Source organism: Pristis pectinata, chromosome 25 (genome assembly GCF_009764475.1).
Source record: "Pristis pectinata isolate sPriPec2 chromosome 25, sPriPec2.1.pri, whole genome shotgun sequence".
NCBI classification, from domain to species: Eukaryota; Metazoa; Chordata; class Chondrichthyes; order Rhinopristiformes; family Pristidae; genus Pristis; species Pristis pectinata.
In genome coordinates this window covers 975,998-994,557 of record NC_067429.1, presented here as the reverse complement: position 1 = coordinate 994,557, position 18,560 = coordinate 975,998, and the positions used below count along the sequence as shown (strand labels likewise).

General features: G+C 42.6%; 2 protein-coding genes across 3 annotated transcripts in view; one reads left to right on the top strand and one right to left on the bottom strand.

The window, feature by feature from the left end:
• Positions 1-3,889, bottom strand: part of LOC127583066 (zinc finger protein Aiolos-like) — a 153,954-nt gene extending 150,065 nt beyond the window's left edge. For both annotated transcript variants that reach the window (XM_052038792.1, XM_052038794.1), the window contains exon 1: positions 3,799-3,889. The gene's annotated coding sequence lies outside the window, so the exon portion shown is untranslated. The remainder of the gene's footprint in view (positions 1-3,798) is intronic.
• Positions 3,890-4,388: 499 nt separating this feature from the next.
• LOC127582989 (zona pellucida-binding protein 2-like) overlaps positions 4,389-18,560 on the top strand; it is a 47,069-nt gene continuing 32,897 nt past the window's right edge. The window contains exons 1-2 of the mRNA XM_052038664.1: positions 4,389-4,487; positions 7,373-7,498. Coding sequence (XP_051894624.1) covers positions 4,415-4,487; positions 7,373-7,498 — 199 coding nt within the window. The 5' untranslated portion in view covers positions 4,389-4,414. The remainder of the gene's footprint in view (positions 4,488-7,372; positions 7,499-18,560) is intronic.

Genomic DNA, 18,560 nt, shown 5'->3' with positions numbered 1-18,560 from the left:
TGATGGGTATATGGAACGAATTGCCAAAGGAAATGGTAGATGCAATTGGAAGGTACCTGGATACAAAAGGTTTAGAGGGATGTGGATGTAATGCAGGCGAATGGGACTAGCTCAGGAAGGCACCTCACGGCACGGATGAGTTGGGCTGAAGGGAGTGTTTCTATACTCCATTGATAATTTAACGTTTATCTTTACCTTAAGACGCCTGGAATACAAAGGGATGGACATCATATCATGGTTATATAAAGCACTGGTTAGACTGAAGATATGGTACATTCACACCAGGCATCATCTCAGGAAGGTTTCATAAACATAGAAGATTGGGTCCAGGACACATTCATCAGAGTGATACTGAGACTAAAAAGGTTAAATCACGAATACTGGATGAATTGAACTGCAGTCATACTTCATTGAACAAGATAAAGAAGTGATACAATTGATTAAAAGAATTAATAGAAGTAGGTAGGATGAAACTATTTCCTCTGAAAGAAAAATCCAGAGCAAGGAGACAATCTTAAAATTACAGCAAGACCATTCAGGAGTGATGTCACGAAGTACTACTTTACAAATTTGGCACTCTGCAAAAAAGTTCTTAAAGTTGGTGAACTGAAAATGTCAAAGCTGAATTTGGTAGATTTTTGTTAGGTTTGCTCTTTATTGTATTTGACATTCAACATGGTATGTTGATGCAATATAATGCAAGCCATCTACAAGACACACTTCATGTTTTACAACACTTTTCAGCTTCATTCCTGTTCCAGAGCAAGTTACTCTAGGTACATAGGCAGTAATAGGTCAGTAAATCTGAATCAAAGCATTTCCATGTTGGAGAGCAGGTAGCTACCCAAGATATTCCTGAGTAATTATTGGATGAGATAGCTCATATAACCTTTTTCAAAAGACCATTTGGATATGTAAAACCAATTTTATCTGAAGGCCTAAATTGGAAAACAAAAACTAAATCCTGAAAATCCGAAACAAAAGAGAAGTGCTGTAATCAGCAGGTTAATGTGCATCTGCTGAACACAGAACAAGGTACATTTCAGCAGAGCAGTCTGAGGGTTAGTACAATCACAAAAGATTCCTGCTTTTCAGAAGATCCTTGTCATTCCATTCCAGAATTGTATACGTCCAGACAGCTATTAACAAATGATCACTTCAGACTTAACAACTGGGGCCAGGAGAGTGAAACTTTGCTAATAATAGCTCTCTGCAAGCTGCATCAAGAGATGTTGGAGATTGCTATAAATTTGCTTCAGATTCTTTAATTGTCTCTGTTTGACATCATCTCCATGATACATGAAAAACACAAGGATGCTGGAGGAACTCAGCAGGCCAGGCAGCATCCGTGGAGAAAGCAAGCAGTCAATGTTTTGGGTCAGGATCTGTCCTCAGGACTGAAGATAGGAAAAGGGGAAGCCCAATATGTAGGAGGGAAAAGCAGAGCAGTGATAGGTGGACAAAAGAGGGGAGGCGGGGTGGGCACAAGGTGGTGATAGGTAGATGCAGGTAAGAGATAGTGATAGGCAGGTGCGGGGGAGGAGGGGAGAGCAGATCCACCGGGGGATGGGTCAAAGGTAAGGAGAGAGAGGAAAATAAAGAGGTAGAAAAAAGGGAGATAGGCTGGGAAAGGGAGAAAAGAATCATGGGGGGGGGGGGAGGGAATTAAAGTAATTTGAGTTCATGCTGTTAGGCTGCAAGGTTCCAAGATGGAAAATGAGGTGCTGTTCCTCTAGTTTGAGCTTGGAATTCTCCTGGCAGTGTTCATAGATTCATCTAGATTCCAGCATCTGCAGTCCTTTGTATCTCCATGATACACGTTATGATCAAGAGACAGTAGGGCATCTAACACAGTATACTACTCATGAACCAGACCACTATTGTGCAAAATGGAGACAGTCCAGATGAAGGGTCTCCCTTGAAAGGTCTATTGTCCATTTCCCTCCATAGATGCTGCCTGACCCATTGAGTTCCTCCAGTGCCTTTGTGTGTTGCTCCACTATTGTGCAACTATCTTTAACTTAATGATATAGGACATAATTCTTAAAACCCAGTATATTATCAAAAAAAGTGATTAGAAAATGTCCACTCTTGAAGTTGAGCGCAGGTAGATCACCTGTGATTTTGTTCTCTGGATTTATTATAGTCAATTTCACTTTTGGATGAACCTATTGTTATCATTAGTGCTAAAGGCTTTACGAGCTGCTGATGAGAGCCCTGCCCCATTGTGGTGCTGAAGATAATCTCAGACTCCCCTGCAGCACAGCACTGGGTGGCAATTAAAATGGCTTCCCCACCCATGCACCCAGCGCCTCCTGTGGGTGAGGGAAGATACCAAGGTGGTACTGATGAGGTTGGGATGTACAAACCACCACATAGTGCAAGGTGCTTCCACTGGAATCTAATTTCGAACCCTGCAAGGGATCATCTCACATAATGACTGATCTTTATCGAAGCTATCAACAAATTCTAATCCTAGGGTGCACCATGTAAAAATCGCTCAATTGGGTTACTTCAAAGGATTTACAGGACGGGATCCAGAAATACTGGTGCTTACTCAATTCCATTCAAAGGATGCAATTTCGGGAATCAGGCCTGATGCAAGATGATTTACGAGAAAGTCTTTAAAAAAATATATAGGCTTATGTTTTACATTAGAAACAAACAAATTCTTTATTCTTTAGGGAAAATACTTCCCATTAAAGAAAGGCACTTCCAAAGCAACATACTTCACCGTAAAAATCACAATTACTATTCGCATGAGCGAGTACGCCCTGAAACCTTCTGAATTTTCCGTACCATTTCAGACCGACCCTCCCGTGCTAAATACGTTTAAAAGTTTACGAAAGTTCGTTCCTCGCATCGCTAGGTGAAAAACGCACTTGTACTAAGGCCAAGACCACAATGGCAAAGTTCAAAGATGAGACCTCCACAAATAAGAGATACTCGAAGTGTCAGGAAGACCAGCCAGCATCTGCGGCTTTTGTCAACAGGACTGTACGTGAAGCGTCCCTTGCTCCGTGCCCTCAACGAATACTGAGCGATTTCAGCATTTTCCTTCTTTATTTCCGATTTCTAGCCTTTAGTATTTATATAATCTTGGTCTCTAGAGGAAGCTGGCTTTACAAAAGACATTCTTCAAAAGAATATTGCATAATTTCATTGAACAATTCAAATACATTGAAATGTCTTAAAAAGAGCTTTAAATTATTCTAACACATTTAGATACATTACACACAATCGATTACACCGAAGTCATCACAACAATTATATTAAGCGGCTCTTTTCAAGACAGCAACATGCCGCACGTTATTTACAACATCCCCAAATACACAAACATTCAAATAATGTCACGCAAGACCTTCGCCACATTCTCATCCTTTCTGCTAACCCATCGATCTACTATCCTTTAGACAAATATGAAGTTAAAAGTAAATGAAATATTAAAATATCGCCGGCGTTAATTCAAAAGCTTAATCAATATCCTGTTTGCACTTCTGTAGACTGCCACAATTTGTAATCTACTGTCTAAGCTTCGACCAACATCAGATCGCGTTTTTGTCACGGGATCCCAACGCGGAACTTCTAACCAAAGCAAAAGAAACAAAGCAAATACTAACTGGTTAATAAATTCCCCACCTCTATTTAAACATTTTCTTTAGAAATTCCACCCAAGACTATTCCTAACCTTCAAGTTTGCATTTCATAAATTTGATGCAATCCTAAATTCGGGATGTGCCCGAAACCATTCCCAATCCCAGTGAGTAGGTGTCGGGATCCCGCCGAGCTGGGGCTAACCTGCGCTGTGCCGCCGCGTCGCCGACTCCACGTGTGCGCCGCGCTGTTGCAATTTCACATGGAAACATTCACAGCGGGCGGCAGGCGGGAGAATCCATCCACGCACGCTTCCGCTCTTCCGTGACGCCACCACGTAACTGGGATACTTTGCGTAAAGACGCCGATGCCAGGCATCTGGATTCTGCGCGTCCCCGCGCGGGTGGGCGGGGAAACGGTGAGCGCGGCGCATGACGTCACGCGGTCACCTGACCGAACCCCCACTCGGGAGGCGGGGTATGTCAAAAGGCGGGAGAAGAGCGCGAAATTAGCAGATTATTCCCAGCCTCGAAAGTATAACGCCGGATTTAAATATAACAGGAATACTTTGGGCAAAATGTAACAAACTGCCCACGTTAGTCGTGTTTGACCGTTAAAAGAAGCCGTTAGCGAGGAACCACAGGCACAACCGCCACTTCAAGCGATCGCACTGACGTCAGTGGCCGCCTTGCGCAGCCGCATTGAGTGGGCGCCAAACCGGCGCCTGCGCCGTGGCTTTCCCGCGCTCAGCTGTGCGCAGGCGCGGTGGCGTGCGCCCGGCGGTTGGTGCGCGGCCTGCACGCTCGTGGCTTCGCCGACCATGGGGAGGGCCGAGGCTGGCGGGCACCCGCTCCGGCTGGCCGCCCTGGCCATCCTGCTCTCCGCCGTGCCAGGTGAGGCGCAGCCCGTCAGCTGCGGGCCGCTCACACTGGCCCTGGGGGGGGGGCAAAACCCTGCAGCTGCTGGGGGCGGGTGTTTGAAAATAAACAGCGGGGCGGCCGGCCTCGGGTTCGTGGCCCCGCCGGAGTCCCCCCCCCCCCGTCCCCCCCTCACGGTGCCTCACCCTATCCCCCTCCCCCGTCCCCCCTCACGGTGCCTCACCCTATCCCCCTCCCCCGTCCCCCCTCACGGTGCCTCACCCTATCCCCCTCCCCCGTCCCCCCTCACGGTGCCTCACCCTATCCCCCTCCCCCGTCCCCCCCTCACGGTGCCTCACCCTATCCCCCTCCCCCGTCCCCCCTCACGGTGCCTCACCCTATCCCCCTCCCCCGTCCCCCCCTCACGGTGCCTCACCCTATCCCCCTCCCCCGTCCCCCCTCACGGTGCCTCACCCTATCCCCGTCCCCCCTCACGGTGCCTCACCCTATCTTTCCCCCCCCCCACCGTGTCCCCCGTCCCCTACTCCCGGTGACCTCCCCCGTCCCCCCTCACAGTGCCTGTTGACCCCCTCCCTCCCAGTGTCCCACCACATCCCTTCCCCCTCCCACTGCCCCCAGAACCCCACCCTGTATCCCATCGCCCCCCCTCCAGTGTCTTCCCTAACCTTCCCGGTGTTCCTAGCCTGTACCCCTCCCATCCCATGTCTCTCCAGCCCATGTATACATCTCCCTCAATACCACAGCATTTATCCCAATTTTGTGTACTCATCCCATCCCAGCCCATCTAAACTCACATGTCATGTACCCAGCCCATCTACGCCATACGTCCCTTTCCCATTTACTCTGTCTACATACACCCTATATCCTACCATCTCTAACCCATTCATCCCTATTCCTCCATGCACTCTTCCCATGCCAATCGTTGTTCACACTACTCTCTGGCATTAAGTTTTTCTGCTGGTAACCTTTAAACAGCCTATCCACAGACATCTTTTGGCAATACTCAGTGTAGTTTGGTGGTGCTTATATGGTACCATTTGTACAGTTAGCACAAGACTACCATTTGCATTTTTAATTTCCCTCTTGACTAATCAGATAGATGGACTGCCCACACATTCACAGGCCCAACTAAAAATTCTACTGGGCCTTGTATGTCTGTGGAGTGGAGAAGCTCTCCCTCCCTCCACCCTACCTCCCTATTTTTAATTACTGATCAATTGTGTTGCAGGTGAGAAACAGGAAGCCAGCAATTGATCATTGGTCCTCTGTATATACTGTATACATGTTGAAATGAGCAAACTAGCAGTTGGTATTGGCATTGCAGATCCATACCCAAAGGGAAGATAGTGGCTTCAATGAGGAAGATAAAAACAGCCATCCATAAACATTGCAAAGCTCTGATCTTCACTGCAAAGTGACTCCTTAGTTTTAATTTCTAAACCCAGTGTGTAATTTTGTGTCTGTATTCAGGAAGTTACCAGATATGTGTGCACCTCATCCCTAAAGAGACAAATGGAACAGAGCCAGTGAATTACTGTTGAAAAATTAAGCAGTGGGCAGAAAAAAATACAGCTGCTTGTTTTTTTTTAACATAGGTAAATCTGATGAGTTCAGTGAAACCACAGAAAATAACAATGAACTCTCTGGACATAAAACAATCACACAAATTTATGGCAACAGCAACAAACCAGGTAACTAATAGCATGAGTGAGTAAAGAAAGATCAATGTCTGGCAGTTACCAATGAGAATGGTATAATGCAAGTTTCAATGATTAAGGGAAAAGTGACACAGCCTCACAACAGGAAAAACAACAAATCAAATGTTGTATGGCTGCTATAAAGTATTAATTAGTATTTTGTTTATTAATATGTTTTTGGGCAAAGTAACATTAATAAGAATGCTTAAATTTATTTGAGTTAAGTCAGAACTGATCCTTGTTACCTGTCAACATATACTAATAAATAGTATTCTATGATACTTCATAATGATAAATTTAGTCCCATGTATTTTCACATAATAAGCTTTATCCTTCAATTAATTTTCATATCAACTACTTTGAATATCTACCATTACTCCTGTCACTGGTAGCAAGGCAACAAAACAATATTACCATTAGCAAAAAACAAATTATTGGAGGAACTCAACTGGTCAGACAGTTCCTCCAGCTGTTTGCTTTTTGCTCCAGGAAAAAAAGTTTTTTGCTTCCACTATCTGCATTCTCTTGTGTCTCCAATATTTCCATTAAATTGGCACGTTTGCTGCCTCAGGGTTTCATGTCTGTTTCTGTAACTATCCCTTGTTTTATCTCAGCATCCCACTCAGTGTGGTGTTCCATCTGCCCATGCTTTAAAGTGTGTCAGACTGCCTCAATATCCACATGGATGTCTCAGTATCTGTCAGTGTACCTATAATGGTCTCACTCCTGTGTTGCTGTCCTTCAGTCCATTGAAATGTTTTCACTGGCAGGAGAAGAAAAGGGAGAGGGTGTATAAAGAAATATGGATGCTGATATTTTGCAATAAAATACAGGGGCTCCCCAGGTTACGGAAGACCTAACTTATGGAAATCAAACTTTATGCAAATTCTTCCATGATTTTTTAAAGAATTTTTCAATATAACAGTAATATGTTAAATAAAAAACTGGATGCAGTATATGTTCCATTAGTTTAATTATGGGTAGTGTTAGGGTGAACATTGAAGATATTCCATGAAATGAAAGGATTATAGGAAGTGTATGCAGAGCAATACAATATGGGTAGCTATAGAAAACAGATATTTCTGACTTACGGAAAAATCAGTTTACAGACATCCTCAAGAACAGAACCTGCCTGGAAATGTTTATGTTGTACATTGTGTATTCCAGTTACATAATTGCTGACAGTTCTTATTGTTTTTCTAGTAAAAGTTTATGTGAAGATGTACTCTGATAGTCCTTCTCTTCTCTGTACAACTGAGGAACTGTCAGAAAAAGAATTAGTGGATCCATATTTTATATGGGTGGGCCCAACAGGAAGAAACATAAAAGGTGAGATACTTTTACTCCACAATCAGCTTTATCCGGAGATTTTATTCTGTAACAATATAGGTCATGATTAATAAATTGAGGTTTTTAAAGTCATTGTATTGATGACCATAGTGCTCTTGTTTTTGTCTCTGCTCTCCTTGGGATTTGTAGCATTAACGTGTGAAAGTCTGCAGCAAGTCATCCAGTTCTGAATTAGTGTTCAAGAAATATTTTCACTGAGAACTGGAAATATCATTTAAAGATCAGAAAACAAGCCATGTCATGTCTTTGAACAGGGTGGTCATGTCACTTTGATGAGAACAATTCTTAAGGATACACTTATAAAAGGAAGTCTGTTAGCTCTGTCAAGTCTTTCTGTGTTCTTGCTCTTAAGCTGTATGAGATAATTCAGTTGTCCCACTACGTTAACAGCTATGCCTGTGACTTGTAAAAGCCTATGTGCTTTATGTAAGTAGAGCTTTAAGTTTGCTTTCATTATTTTTCTTTAAAGTCTGTACCTCAGCACGTAGGACTTTATGTAGGAAGGCAGACCCATGGGTTAATGCAAAAATAAGTTCAACCCTACTTAGTAATGCTGAAACAAACACCCAAATATTACAACAATAAATCAAGTCAGATATTAGAAATAGTTTTATCATTGAAATAACAAAATGTGCTATAATTTTAATATTATGTTTTTTCTAACTGGTCCTTATTCCCATTCTCTGATAGCTTAATAAACATAACCTCTAACCAACATTGCTCTGTGTCCAAAGTTCTGTCCTATCACCAATCTTTCCTCTTCAAATCTTTAAAAGTAACAATGTCTCCTTAATCTGCATCATTCTTGAATGTCTATGGTTGAATCCCCAGTTTGATTTTAACTTCATACGTAAGCCAGAAGGAAGTTGACTCCAGCAAGAGTTACCCAATCCTGGAATGATACAGAATGGCCCAACTACACTGTGTAAATGTTTCAGTTTAATCCCACATATTTTGGTCATTGCCCTTATCCTGTACTACATAGATTAATATCCAAATAATTGGTTTGAATTTGCCATTTGTGGAAGGCTGATCCTTCAGTGCAGTTTCAAAAGAGTTCTTAAGTGTTGCAGGTATCCTCTTTTGGATGAGGCATTAAAAGAAGAGATTGACAGGTAGATGTAAAAGATCCAGTTATACAAGAGTTGGGATATTCTTAATGATATCCTGGCCAATATTTTTCTATTGAACTGAAAAAATTATCTGCTTCTTGGCAAATTGCCCCTTATGGATTTTGTTCTGTGTAAAGATTAAGATGCGTGGGATCCACAGAGACTTGGCCATTTTGAATTCAAAATTGGCCTGCCCATTGAAGAAAGAGGGTAGTGGTCGATTGATCTTATTCTGGCTGGAGGTCCGTGACTAGTGGTGTTCCACATTGATCCACTCTACTGTTTGTGATATATCTAAGTGACTTGGTTCAAAATGTGGATAGGTGGTTAGTAAGTTTGCAGATGATACAAAGATTGGACCGTTGTGGATAACATAGAAGATCACCAAAGAATAGAGCAGGATAAAGATCAGTTGCTGATATGGGCAGAGAAATGGCAGATGGAACTTAATCAGGGTGAGTGTGAGGTGTTGCAATTTGGGAGATCAAATATAAGGGAAAGTACACAGTTAGCAGTGTTGATGTACAGGGTTCAAGTCCGTAGCTCCCTGAAAGTGGCTGCACAAGTTGATAGGGCAGTAAAGAAGGCACATGGCATGCTTGCCTTTATTAGTTGAGGCACTGCATTCAAGAGTCAGGAAGTTATGTTGCAGCTTTATAAAACTCTGGTTAGGCTGCATCTGGAATATTGCATTCATTTCTGGTTGCCTGCATTATAGGAAGGATGTGTAGGCCTTGGAGAGGGTGCAGAAGAGGTTTACCAGGATGCTCCCTGGATTAGAAGGCATGTGCTATAAGGAGAGGTTGGACAAACGGGTTGTTTTCTCTGGAGCAGCGGAGGCTGAGGGAAGACCTGAAATTATGAGTGGCATAGATAGAGGAGACAGCTGGTATCTTTCCTAGGGTTGAAATGTCTAATACTGACATATATTTAAGGTGAAAGGGGGAAGGTTCAAAGGAGATGTGCGGCCAAGTGTTTTTTACACAGTGAATGATGTGATGATATTGAGTGCACTGTCCAAGAGCTCTAAACTTAAGTCAAGACTTTAAGTTCCATCTGACATAAGTATCTACTGTAGTGTCTACCCTCACTGTAGGGAGATTACACTATATCAACCTACTCTTCAAGGACTAGTTTACTTCACTACTTTAGTCTCTACGGAAAGGTCTAGCTGTCAATAATCACTGTTTTAAGCCGTGGGTCCCTCCTCCCAACCAAGGAGAAGGTACTTCCAGCTAACAAAGCAGTTTAAACACAGTTTATTGAGACACGTTTAATTCTAATAAGTAATTCTTAACAACTTGTAACTTACAAAGGATTTCCAAACACAAGTACAAAACGTCATACCAACAAGTTGCAGGTGAACAAGGTCGGACCCCAGATCAGAGGGATCTTGGGGTCCGAGACCATAGGACGCTCAAAGCAGCTGCACAGGTTGACTCTGTGGTTAAGAAGGCATATGGTGTATGTCCTTCATCAACCGTGGAATTGAATTTAGGAGCCGAGAGGTAATGCTGCAGCTATATAGGACCCTGGTCAGACCCCACTTGGAATACTGTGCTCAGTTCTGGTCACCTCACTACAGGAAGGATGTGAAAACCATAGAAAGGGTGCAGAGGAGATTTACAAGAATGCTGCCTGGATTGCAGAGCATGCCTTATGAAAGCAGGTCGGCCTTTTCTCCTTGGAGCAACGGAGGATGAGGGGGACCTGATAGAGGTATATAAGATGATGAGAGGCATTGATTGGGTCGATAGTCAGAGGCTTTTTCCTAGGGCTGAAATGGTGGCCACAGGAGGACATAGGTTTAAGGTGCTGGGGAGTACATATAGGGGAGATGTCAGGGGTAAGTTTTTTTACTCAGAAAGTGGTGAGTGCGTGGAATGGGCTGCCAGCAACGGTGGTGGAGGTGGATATGATAGGGTCTTTTAAGGGACTTTTGATAGATACATGGAAACTAAGAAAAATAGAGGGCTATGGGTCTCTAAGTTAGGGACATGTTCAACACAGCTTTGTGGGCCGAAGGGCCTGAATTGTGCTGTAGGTTTTCTATGTTTCTATGTTATTAAGTTGCCCGTCGCAAAAACCAAGGCTGAGGAATGAATTCTAGGTCTTCTTGCTGTAACCCCTTCTCTCTGTCATTCCCCCTCCCCGACTGCTTTCTAACATTTATACTGATTTTTCACTTAGTCGACATCATTGCCATGTGATGTTTATCAACCACATTTTCAGGCCAGGTGACTGGAGTGTTTAATTAAGTAAATGTTGACCCCATTGTTCTCTTGTTTATGTCAAGAGGCTGAGCAGGGAATATTGGTTCGAAGTTTAACTCAGCAAACAACAAACATCTCGAGCCTTGGACAATCTCTGCTGTTTTTGCAAAAGGGATTTAGCTCAATGAGCAACCACTTCTTGATCTTTGGACAGGTCATGCTGTTGTGCTAAAAGGTGAGGTTAGCAATAAGCCTTTTTGGGGCCTGGACAGTGAATATCCATCACACCCCCCTCTTGCTAAGCGAAGGTTTCTAGTCCAGCTGGTCCTTCTGGAAGCTGGTTTCGAGATCAAGCTCCTGACAAGATTCCTCCTTGGGAGCAGACTATCGCTCCACCAACTGTTCCAGTAGGCTACCGGTACCAGAGGATCTTTCCTTGAGTGGATGCTCAAAGGACTCATTGAATACTTCCCAATATAAGGGTTTCTGTGTGATGTCTTTGTAAGAGTATTCACTTCCTTAATCTAAGCTGCACACATTTCTGAACTCTCAGAGGACCTTTTTACCACCAATCATTTATAAACACATGACAACAGCGCACAATGTTCATGTTACAAGTCCATTTTTAGTTCATCTTTAAAATTTTTCTTCTTCATAATCAGTTCTCGCCATTGACGATGCAAGTTTGAATCACTGTTCTTGTTACCATTAGTTAATCTCATCAGCTGGTAATGTCTTTTATTGAGCTGAAGGTGGTTCATTCCTTTCCACAGGAGCGTCCATGTTTCTTTGGATGCTGTACACGATTTTTATTTAGATTTTCTGAAAATGAATCTTGTAAGCAAATTAGTGACTTTTCCTTAGACTGTATGCTATCTTCTTTTGCCTATGGATTGGTAATCTTATGTTTATAGAAATTAGACTCATAAATTACATGATTCAACAGTATAAGTATAGGGTAAAAACATTGGTAAGGAAGGGACAGCACTCCCGTTAAGGATTCTGTCTGTACTGGGTGACCAGAATAAGGTGTGAGGATGGATGGGTTGGTTATGTCCCTCCCATGGGAATGAATACCCAAGGATATGCTGTGGCTTGGCATTCTGATACCAACCATACCATCTGCAGTTCCTTCCCATTTGGGTGATTCTGCACTCTGGATATAAATGTCCAGGTCTCTCTCCTTTAAGTAAAGAATTGGGCCTGATGAGGAAATAGTGATACATCTTCCCAACTTTGTGTTTTTTCCAGAAAACTTTAACTGAGCAAGGGTAACCCAGTCCATTTTATCAGGCCATGAGATTTAGTCAACCGAATATATACAGTAAATTGTTCTTGTAACATTAAGTATAACACAAGTGGCAGTATCAGTAAGCCTGGTGGTCCTACCTGTTGCATTGTTGCATATGCAGTAAGTGCCTATACCCAAATAGTAAGTAACAAAATACATCCAAACAATTCAACTTTGTGACAATATAATGCTTCGTAGGCCTCAAAGGCCTAGGGTTACATCACTGTTTCTGATGAAATGGCAACAAAATAGGTAAAAAGGTTATCAGGAGCATGGCATTCCCCAGGGGTAGCCACTTTTCTCCTCCTAGTAAGACTTTACCATAGTAAAACATAACACACAAGATATAGTAAGACATATTGATTTGAATATAAAAGTTAATGAGGTGAACCATGATGGTATAACGCTAACATTAGCAGTTAACAATATATTAACAAAGTACATTATAACCCATATATAAAAAGTTACCCATGTTAGAAAATAAATATGTAATATCCAAATAGTGAGTAGAAAATGTTTGTTGGCTCATCTTTTCATGGGATTGTGTTATTAGACCAATTATTCACTACAGACACATCCCAACCCGCCTCAAAATGAGGCAAGAAACGTGCATAGCCATATGCAACATTAGTGATCAGGACTAAGAAAAGGAGGGGAGCAAGGATAATGTGGGGAGGGTGGTCCCTGCTCTTCACTCTTCCAGGGTTGAGGACGAACCCTAGGAACAGGTAGAATGCGAGGATGAGGTAGTGTATACCGAAGCAGACAGATGAGAGATGATCCATGGTGGCCGCAGGTGAGGCATTAGACTCAGCGGAGTTGGAGTGGACCCGGTATACAGAAAGCAGAAGTCACAAAAACTTGCAGGCTTTAATGTTTCAACAGGAGGAGCACTTCTGCTTCAGTGCATCTTTCAATGTCATCTTCCCATGCAAAAACTGGATCAAGGGCCTCGCTGAACCATTTAGAAAATAAAGCAGTAGTACAGAAAATTGTCATGTTACCGTTAACATTGGAAGAGGATAAAATAAGATATCTTTATTAGTCACATGTACATCGAAACACACAGTGAAATACATCTTTTGCGTAGGGTGTTCTGGGGGGCAGCCCGCAAGTGTTGCCATGCTTCTGGCGCCAACATAGCATGCCCACAGCTTCCTAACCTGTACGTCTTTGGAATGTGGGAGGAAATTGGAGCACCAGGAGGAAATCCACGCAGACACAGGGAAAATGTACAGACAGACAGCGACAGGAATTGAACCCGGGTTCAGTTGGAGAAATGAAAACATCTAAAGTCTTTGTAATAAGTATGTTCATATATTTGTTTGCCATAAAGGGAAAGTGCAATAAGATATCCGCCTAACATGGAAGAATCATTGTTAAAAAATGGTTTCTCACAATGTTTCTAGTCTAATCGTGTTAATGTGATGTCTCCATGACTGGGTCCATTCAACAACATAGCAGTGTCCATATTTTTCTTTCAAGTGTAGAGGGATCCATGTCAAGAGATTCCTCTATTAGTTCACCTTCAACATGTATTGGTCCACATATAACCAAGGGGTAAGAACTATTTGGTGACATTTAAATTGGAATCATCATTGCTCACAGATCTCCTAGATCTAATATTTTACGAGTCATTGTTTAAGGGTATCCGAGCCAGATGAGGCCAATCTCTGTGGTAAACGCTACTTCACCTGCTAAAAGTAAAAGGTAGGTAAAGCAGCACTGAATAATACTGTAATAAGCATAAATATTAAAAGAAAAATATAGCAAAAGCAACATTTATTTCTGGAGTTTGGGTGTTTCTTCCTCCAAAAACAACAACCCTTTTCAGGAGTACTATTTCTGGGTAATGTATCTATGAGATCTTCTTCAAGTGAAAGGAATTTTTACGTTTTTTTTTAGATCGAAGCATGTCTTATCTGTTCGATACATCTCACCTATCTCCCATCGGGATGTGGAGGTTCTATGGTGGAACCATATATAGTTTTAATATAAGGGTTCTAACTCATTCTGGGGGTATAAACGCTGCTGAGGCAAGTTTAATGTCATCGATGGAGACATATCTATTTACAGTCTTGTTTCCCCTCCCAGTCTCGATTACCACAGTCCTGTCATTGATAACCTGGGTGACCAGACAAGGAGGTTTCCATTTAGGATGGAAAACTAGGGTCAAAATTGTTTTTATGAAATTTCTTGAGCCCAGTCACCTTTTCGTGGTATCTAAACTTTCTTATCAGGTTCTTTTGTTATCGTTTGAGTTCCCATATACTCTCATGACTGATTGAGGAGAGTTTTATCAGGTGCAGGCAATGGTTGGCCTGATTTAGCAATTAGGGGTGTATTTTAGATGGACAATGTACATTCAGAAATAATGTTTAACAATGTATTCCTATTTTTGCTAATGGCATGTTGTTCACAGATGCTGAACTTCAGGACAAGTGTAGCCCATCTTTTACCTGTAGAGTAGACCAGTTTTGACAGGGCCCCCTTAATCTCCTAATTCCTTCTTTCCACTACCCCACTCGATTGCGGGTGGCATGGAGTGCTGTACTCCACTTGTATTCCTGCCGTTTCACTCGTGGTCTGAAAGCCTTTACCAATGGAGAAGGACCCTCAGTCTGCATGTAGGCAGGCAGGAGTGCCAACGTGCGGGGCTATTGTGCTATGAAGTGCGGCGACGGTAGCGGTCTCACTACAAGAAGTGATGGGGACTAACCACGTATATCCTGTACAAATATCAACTATGACAAGAGTATATTTATTTGGTCTCTGATAAGGTGGGTTGCCTTGGGATGCCGGAAATGAGCCTATATAATCAATTTGCCACACCTGCATTGTGCCATTTGGTTTTATTTGTCTTTAGGAGGTGGTCTTGTGACTGCTCCTTTATTATAGGCCAGACATTCTCTACAATTTGCAAAAAAACTGCTTGCAATCAGTCAGCATGTAGGCCACCAGTATAACATGGCTAATTTGGCATGAGTGGCTTATCCGCCACCATGATTGTGTCCAAATCCTTCTTGAATTAATTCTTCCCACTTATGAGCAGGAGGTATTTGCTTCTTATCTTTTTTAGGGCGGCATACCAGACCTTACCTTCACCATCGGTCTCGTACTTGTGTTGGAAATCCTTTAGGATTGGGTTGAGTAGTATCAAGGAGTTTTCTTAAAACATCATCTTGATTACTTTTTATTTGTTGCTTCATTACTACCATAACCCTGGCCTCCTTTACCGTAGTAAGGTCCATCTTACAGCTTGTTTGGCTTGTTCATCGGCTAATTTATCACCATAACTGGTAGACGACCTGCAGCATATCCTGGAGAGTGTAACACCTGTACTAATTGACGAGTCAATCATAATTCATAGATACCTTTCCACGTGAACAAGTGTGGAAGTAGTTTTCCGCTATGTGTTCTCCATCTGGTAGTCAACCAGATGGGGAGATTTCTTTCTACTGCATTCGTGACATAGAGTCAGTCCTGATCAAGACTGGTTCAGTTGTATTTACTTGTCTCAAGCACATCTCTAGAGCTTTAGCCTCAGCAAATTGTGCTGTATGGTTCCCTAAAGGATGAGCTTGTAACTCATGAGGTTCAAATTCTGTTTCAGACGAAAATCTTCCTTTTATAATCCCTGCTCCTGCTTGTAACCTAGTAGATTTATTTCTATGGTCTCTCATTGCTGACCCATCGCAGTACCATATTTCATAGTAGTGTTTTAAAGGATGTTGTGCCACATTAGGCCGTGGTGCAGATTGTTCTGTATCCTCCATGACTGGTAAGGATTATAAGTCATAGCTCTCAGGAAGATATTCCCATTGCAAAGTTTCGTCTTGTAAAAGTGTTTGCCATTTCCCATACCTAACTGCAGTAGCTCTCTGTTCATTGGTTGGTAATTTGTTATCATATTTTAGAGATGCAAATTTGGTTTGTGTGATAATTGATTTGTCTTCCTGCAGTGGTCTTACTGCAACGTGTCTGGAACACCATAATGAGACATCGCTCTAAAGAGGTAAAGTTCTGTTCTGTTGGGGTGAAATTATATGAGGCATAGTGTACAGGAGGCTTGTGTTTCTTCTCCTGTGTTATAGCAGATGGCTATAGCGGATTTAGGAGAAACACGAATATGTAGAACAAGACATTTTGTGAGCTTTCTTGTCCAGAGGTCTATTGCTAACTGAACTGCATTTGTCAATTTTACTGGTGCCTCATAATTGTCTGGAGTAAAGTAAAAGGTTTATCATTCTTTGAAGTACATCTGTCATATAATGGTTTTGCTAATCAGGCATAGTCAGGAATGAAAGCTCTAGCATAATTGAATAAGCCTAAAATTGATGGTAAAGCTTTTAGGGTCTTTGGATATCCCACTTGAGCAACCTTCTTCTAAATTTGGGGAAGCCACATCCTTCATTGATAATTGACATACCTAGGAAATCTACTTCTGTTTGGCAGAGTTGACATTTTTTAATGTTAATTACATAGCCTCTGTCTGTCAGTTTCTTAATGACAGTCTCAATTTGTGCAGTCTCAATGCTCTTCCAATGTATCTGCTCTGCAGTATATATCATCTACATACGCACAAATATCTGGTATTCCCTGTAATGTCTGAATAACTCCCGCTGAAAATATTTGTGGACTGTTCCGAAAACCTTGTGGAAGTCTGGTCCACTGATACTGTGAACCATCAGGGACTGTAAAGGCTGTATAATAAATGCGTGGCTGAGAAGTTGGTGCAGGAGGGAGGGTTTTAGATTTTTGGATCATTGGGATCTCTTCTGGGGAAGGTGGGACCTGTACAGAGAGGACGGGTTACACCCGAACCTGAGGGGGGCCAATATCCTTGCAGCTAGGTTTGCTAAGGTGTTTCAAGAGGGTCTAAACTAGATTGCGAGGGGGAAGGGAACCAGAGGAGTAGAAGAAGGGGATGGGGAAAAGTCAGATCTGAAAGCTAGAGAGGCTTTGAGGAAGGAGAAGCAGAGTACAGGCTATAAAAGTAGTATGGAGGATGGGCTAAAGTGCATTTACTTAAATGCAAGAAGCATCAGGAATAAGGGAGATGAACTGAGAGCTTGGATAAGTACATGGGACTACGATATTGTGGCTATTACAGAGACATGACTGACATCAGAGCAGGAATGGATATTGAATATTCCTGGTTTTCATTGTTTTTAAAGAGATAGGGAGGGGGCAGAAGAGGAGAAGGGGTGGCGATACTGGTCAGGGACACTGTTGCAGCTGCAGAAAGGGTAGATAATGTAGAAGGATCCTCTCTAGAGTCAATATGGGTGGAATTTAGGAACAAGAAAGGAGCAGTTACTCTACTGGGAGTATTCTATAGGCCCCCTGGTAGCAGTAGGGATACTGAGGAGCAGATTGGGAGGCAGTTTTTGGAAAGATGGGAAAATAACAGGGTTATTATAATGGAAGACTTCAACTTTCCAAATATTGATTGGCACCTACTTAGTGCCAAAGGTTTAGATGGGGCGGAGTTTGTTAAGTGTGTCCAGGATGGATTCCTGTCACAGTATGTTGACAGGCTGACTAGAGGGAATGCCATATTAGATCTAGTTTTAGGTAATGAACCAGGACAGGTGACAGATCTATCGGTGGGTGAGCATTTGGGGGACAGTGACCATTGCTCCATAACCTTTAGGATTGTCACGGACAGGGATAGGAGCAAAGAGGACGGGAAGATATTTAATTGGGGAAAGGCAAATTATGAGGCTATAGGCAAGAACTTGGGAGTGTAAATTGGGATGACATTTTTGAAGGGAAATGTACTATGGAGATGTGGTCGATGTTCAGGGATCTTTTGCAGGGTGTTAGGGATAAATTTGTCCCAGTGAGGCAGAGTAAGAATGGCAGGGTGAAGGAACTGTGGGTGACGAGAGAGGTGGAACAACTAATTAGGAAGAAGAAGGCAGCATACATAAGGTGTAAGCAGCAAGGATCAGACAGGGCTCATGAGGAATATAGAGTAGCAAGGAAGGAACTTAAGAAAGCTGGGGAGAGCGAGAAGGGGACATGAAAAGGCTTTGGCGAGTAGGGTTAAGGAGAATCCCAAGGCTTTTTTATCGTACGTGAAGAGCAGAAGGATGGCTAGAGTAAAGATAGGTCCGATTAAAGACAAAGGTGGGAGGATGTGCCTGGAAGCTGTGGAAGTGGGTGAGGTTCTCAATGAATACTTCTCTTCAGTATTCACCAAGGAGAGGGGTCTTGATGATGCTGAGGACATTGTTGGTAAGGGTAATGTTCTAGAGTATGTCGATATCAAGAGAGAGGATGTGTTGGAGTTGTTAGAAAATATTAGGACAGATAAGTCCCCAGGGCCTGACGGAATATTCCCCAGGCTGCTTTGCGAGGTGAGGGAGAAGATTGCTGAACCGTTGGTTAGGATCTTTGAGTCCTCGTTATCCACGGGG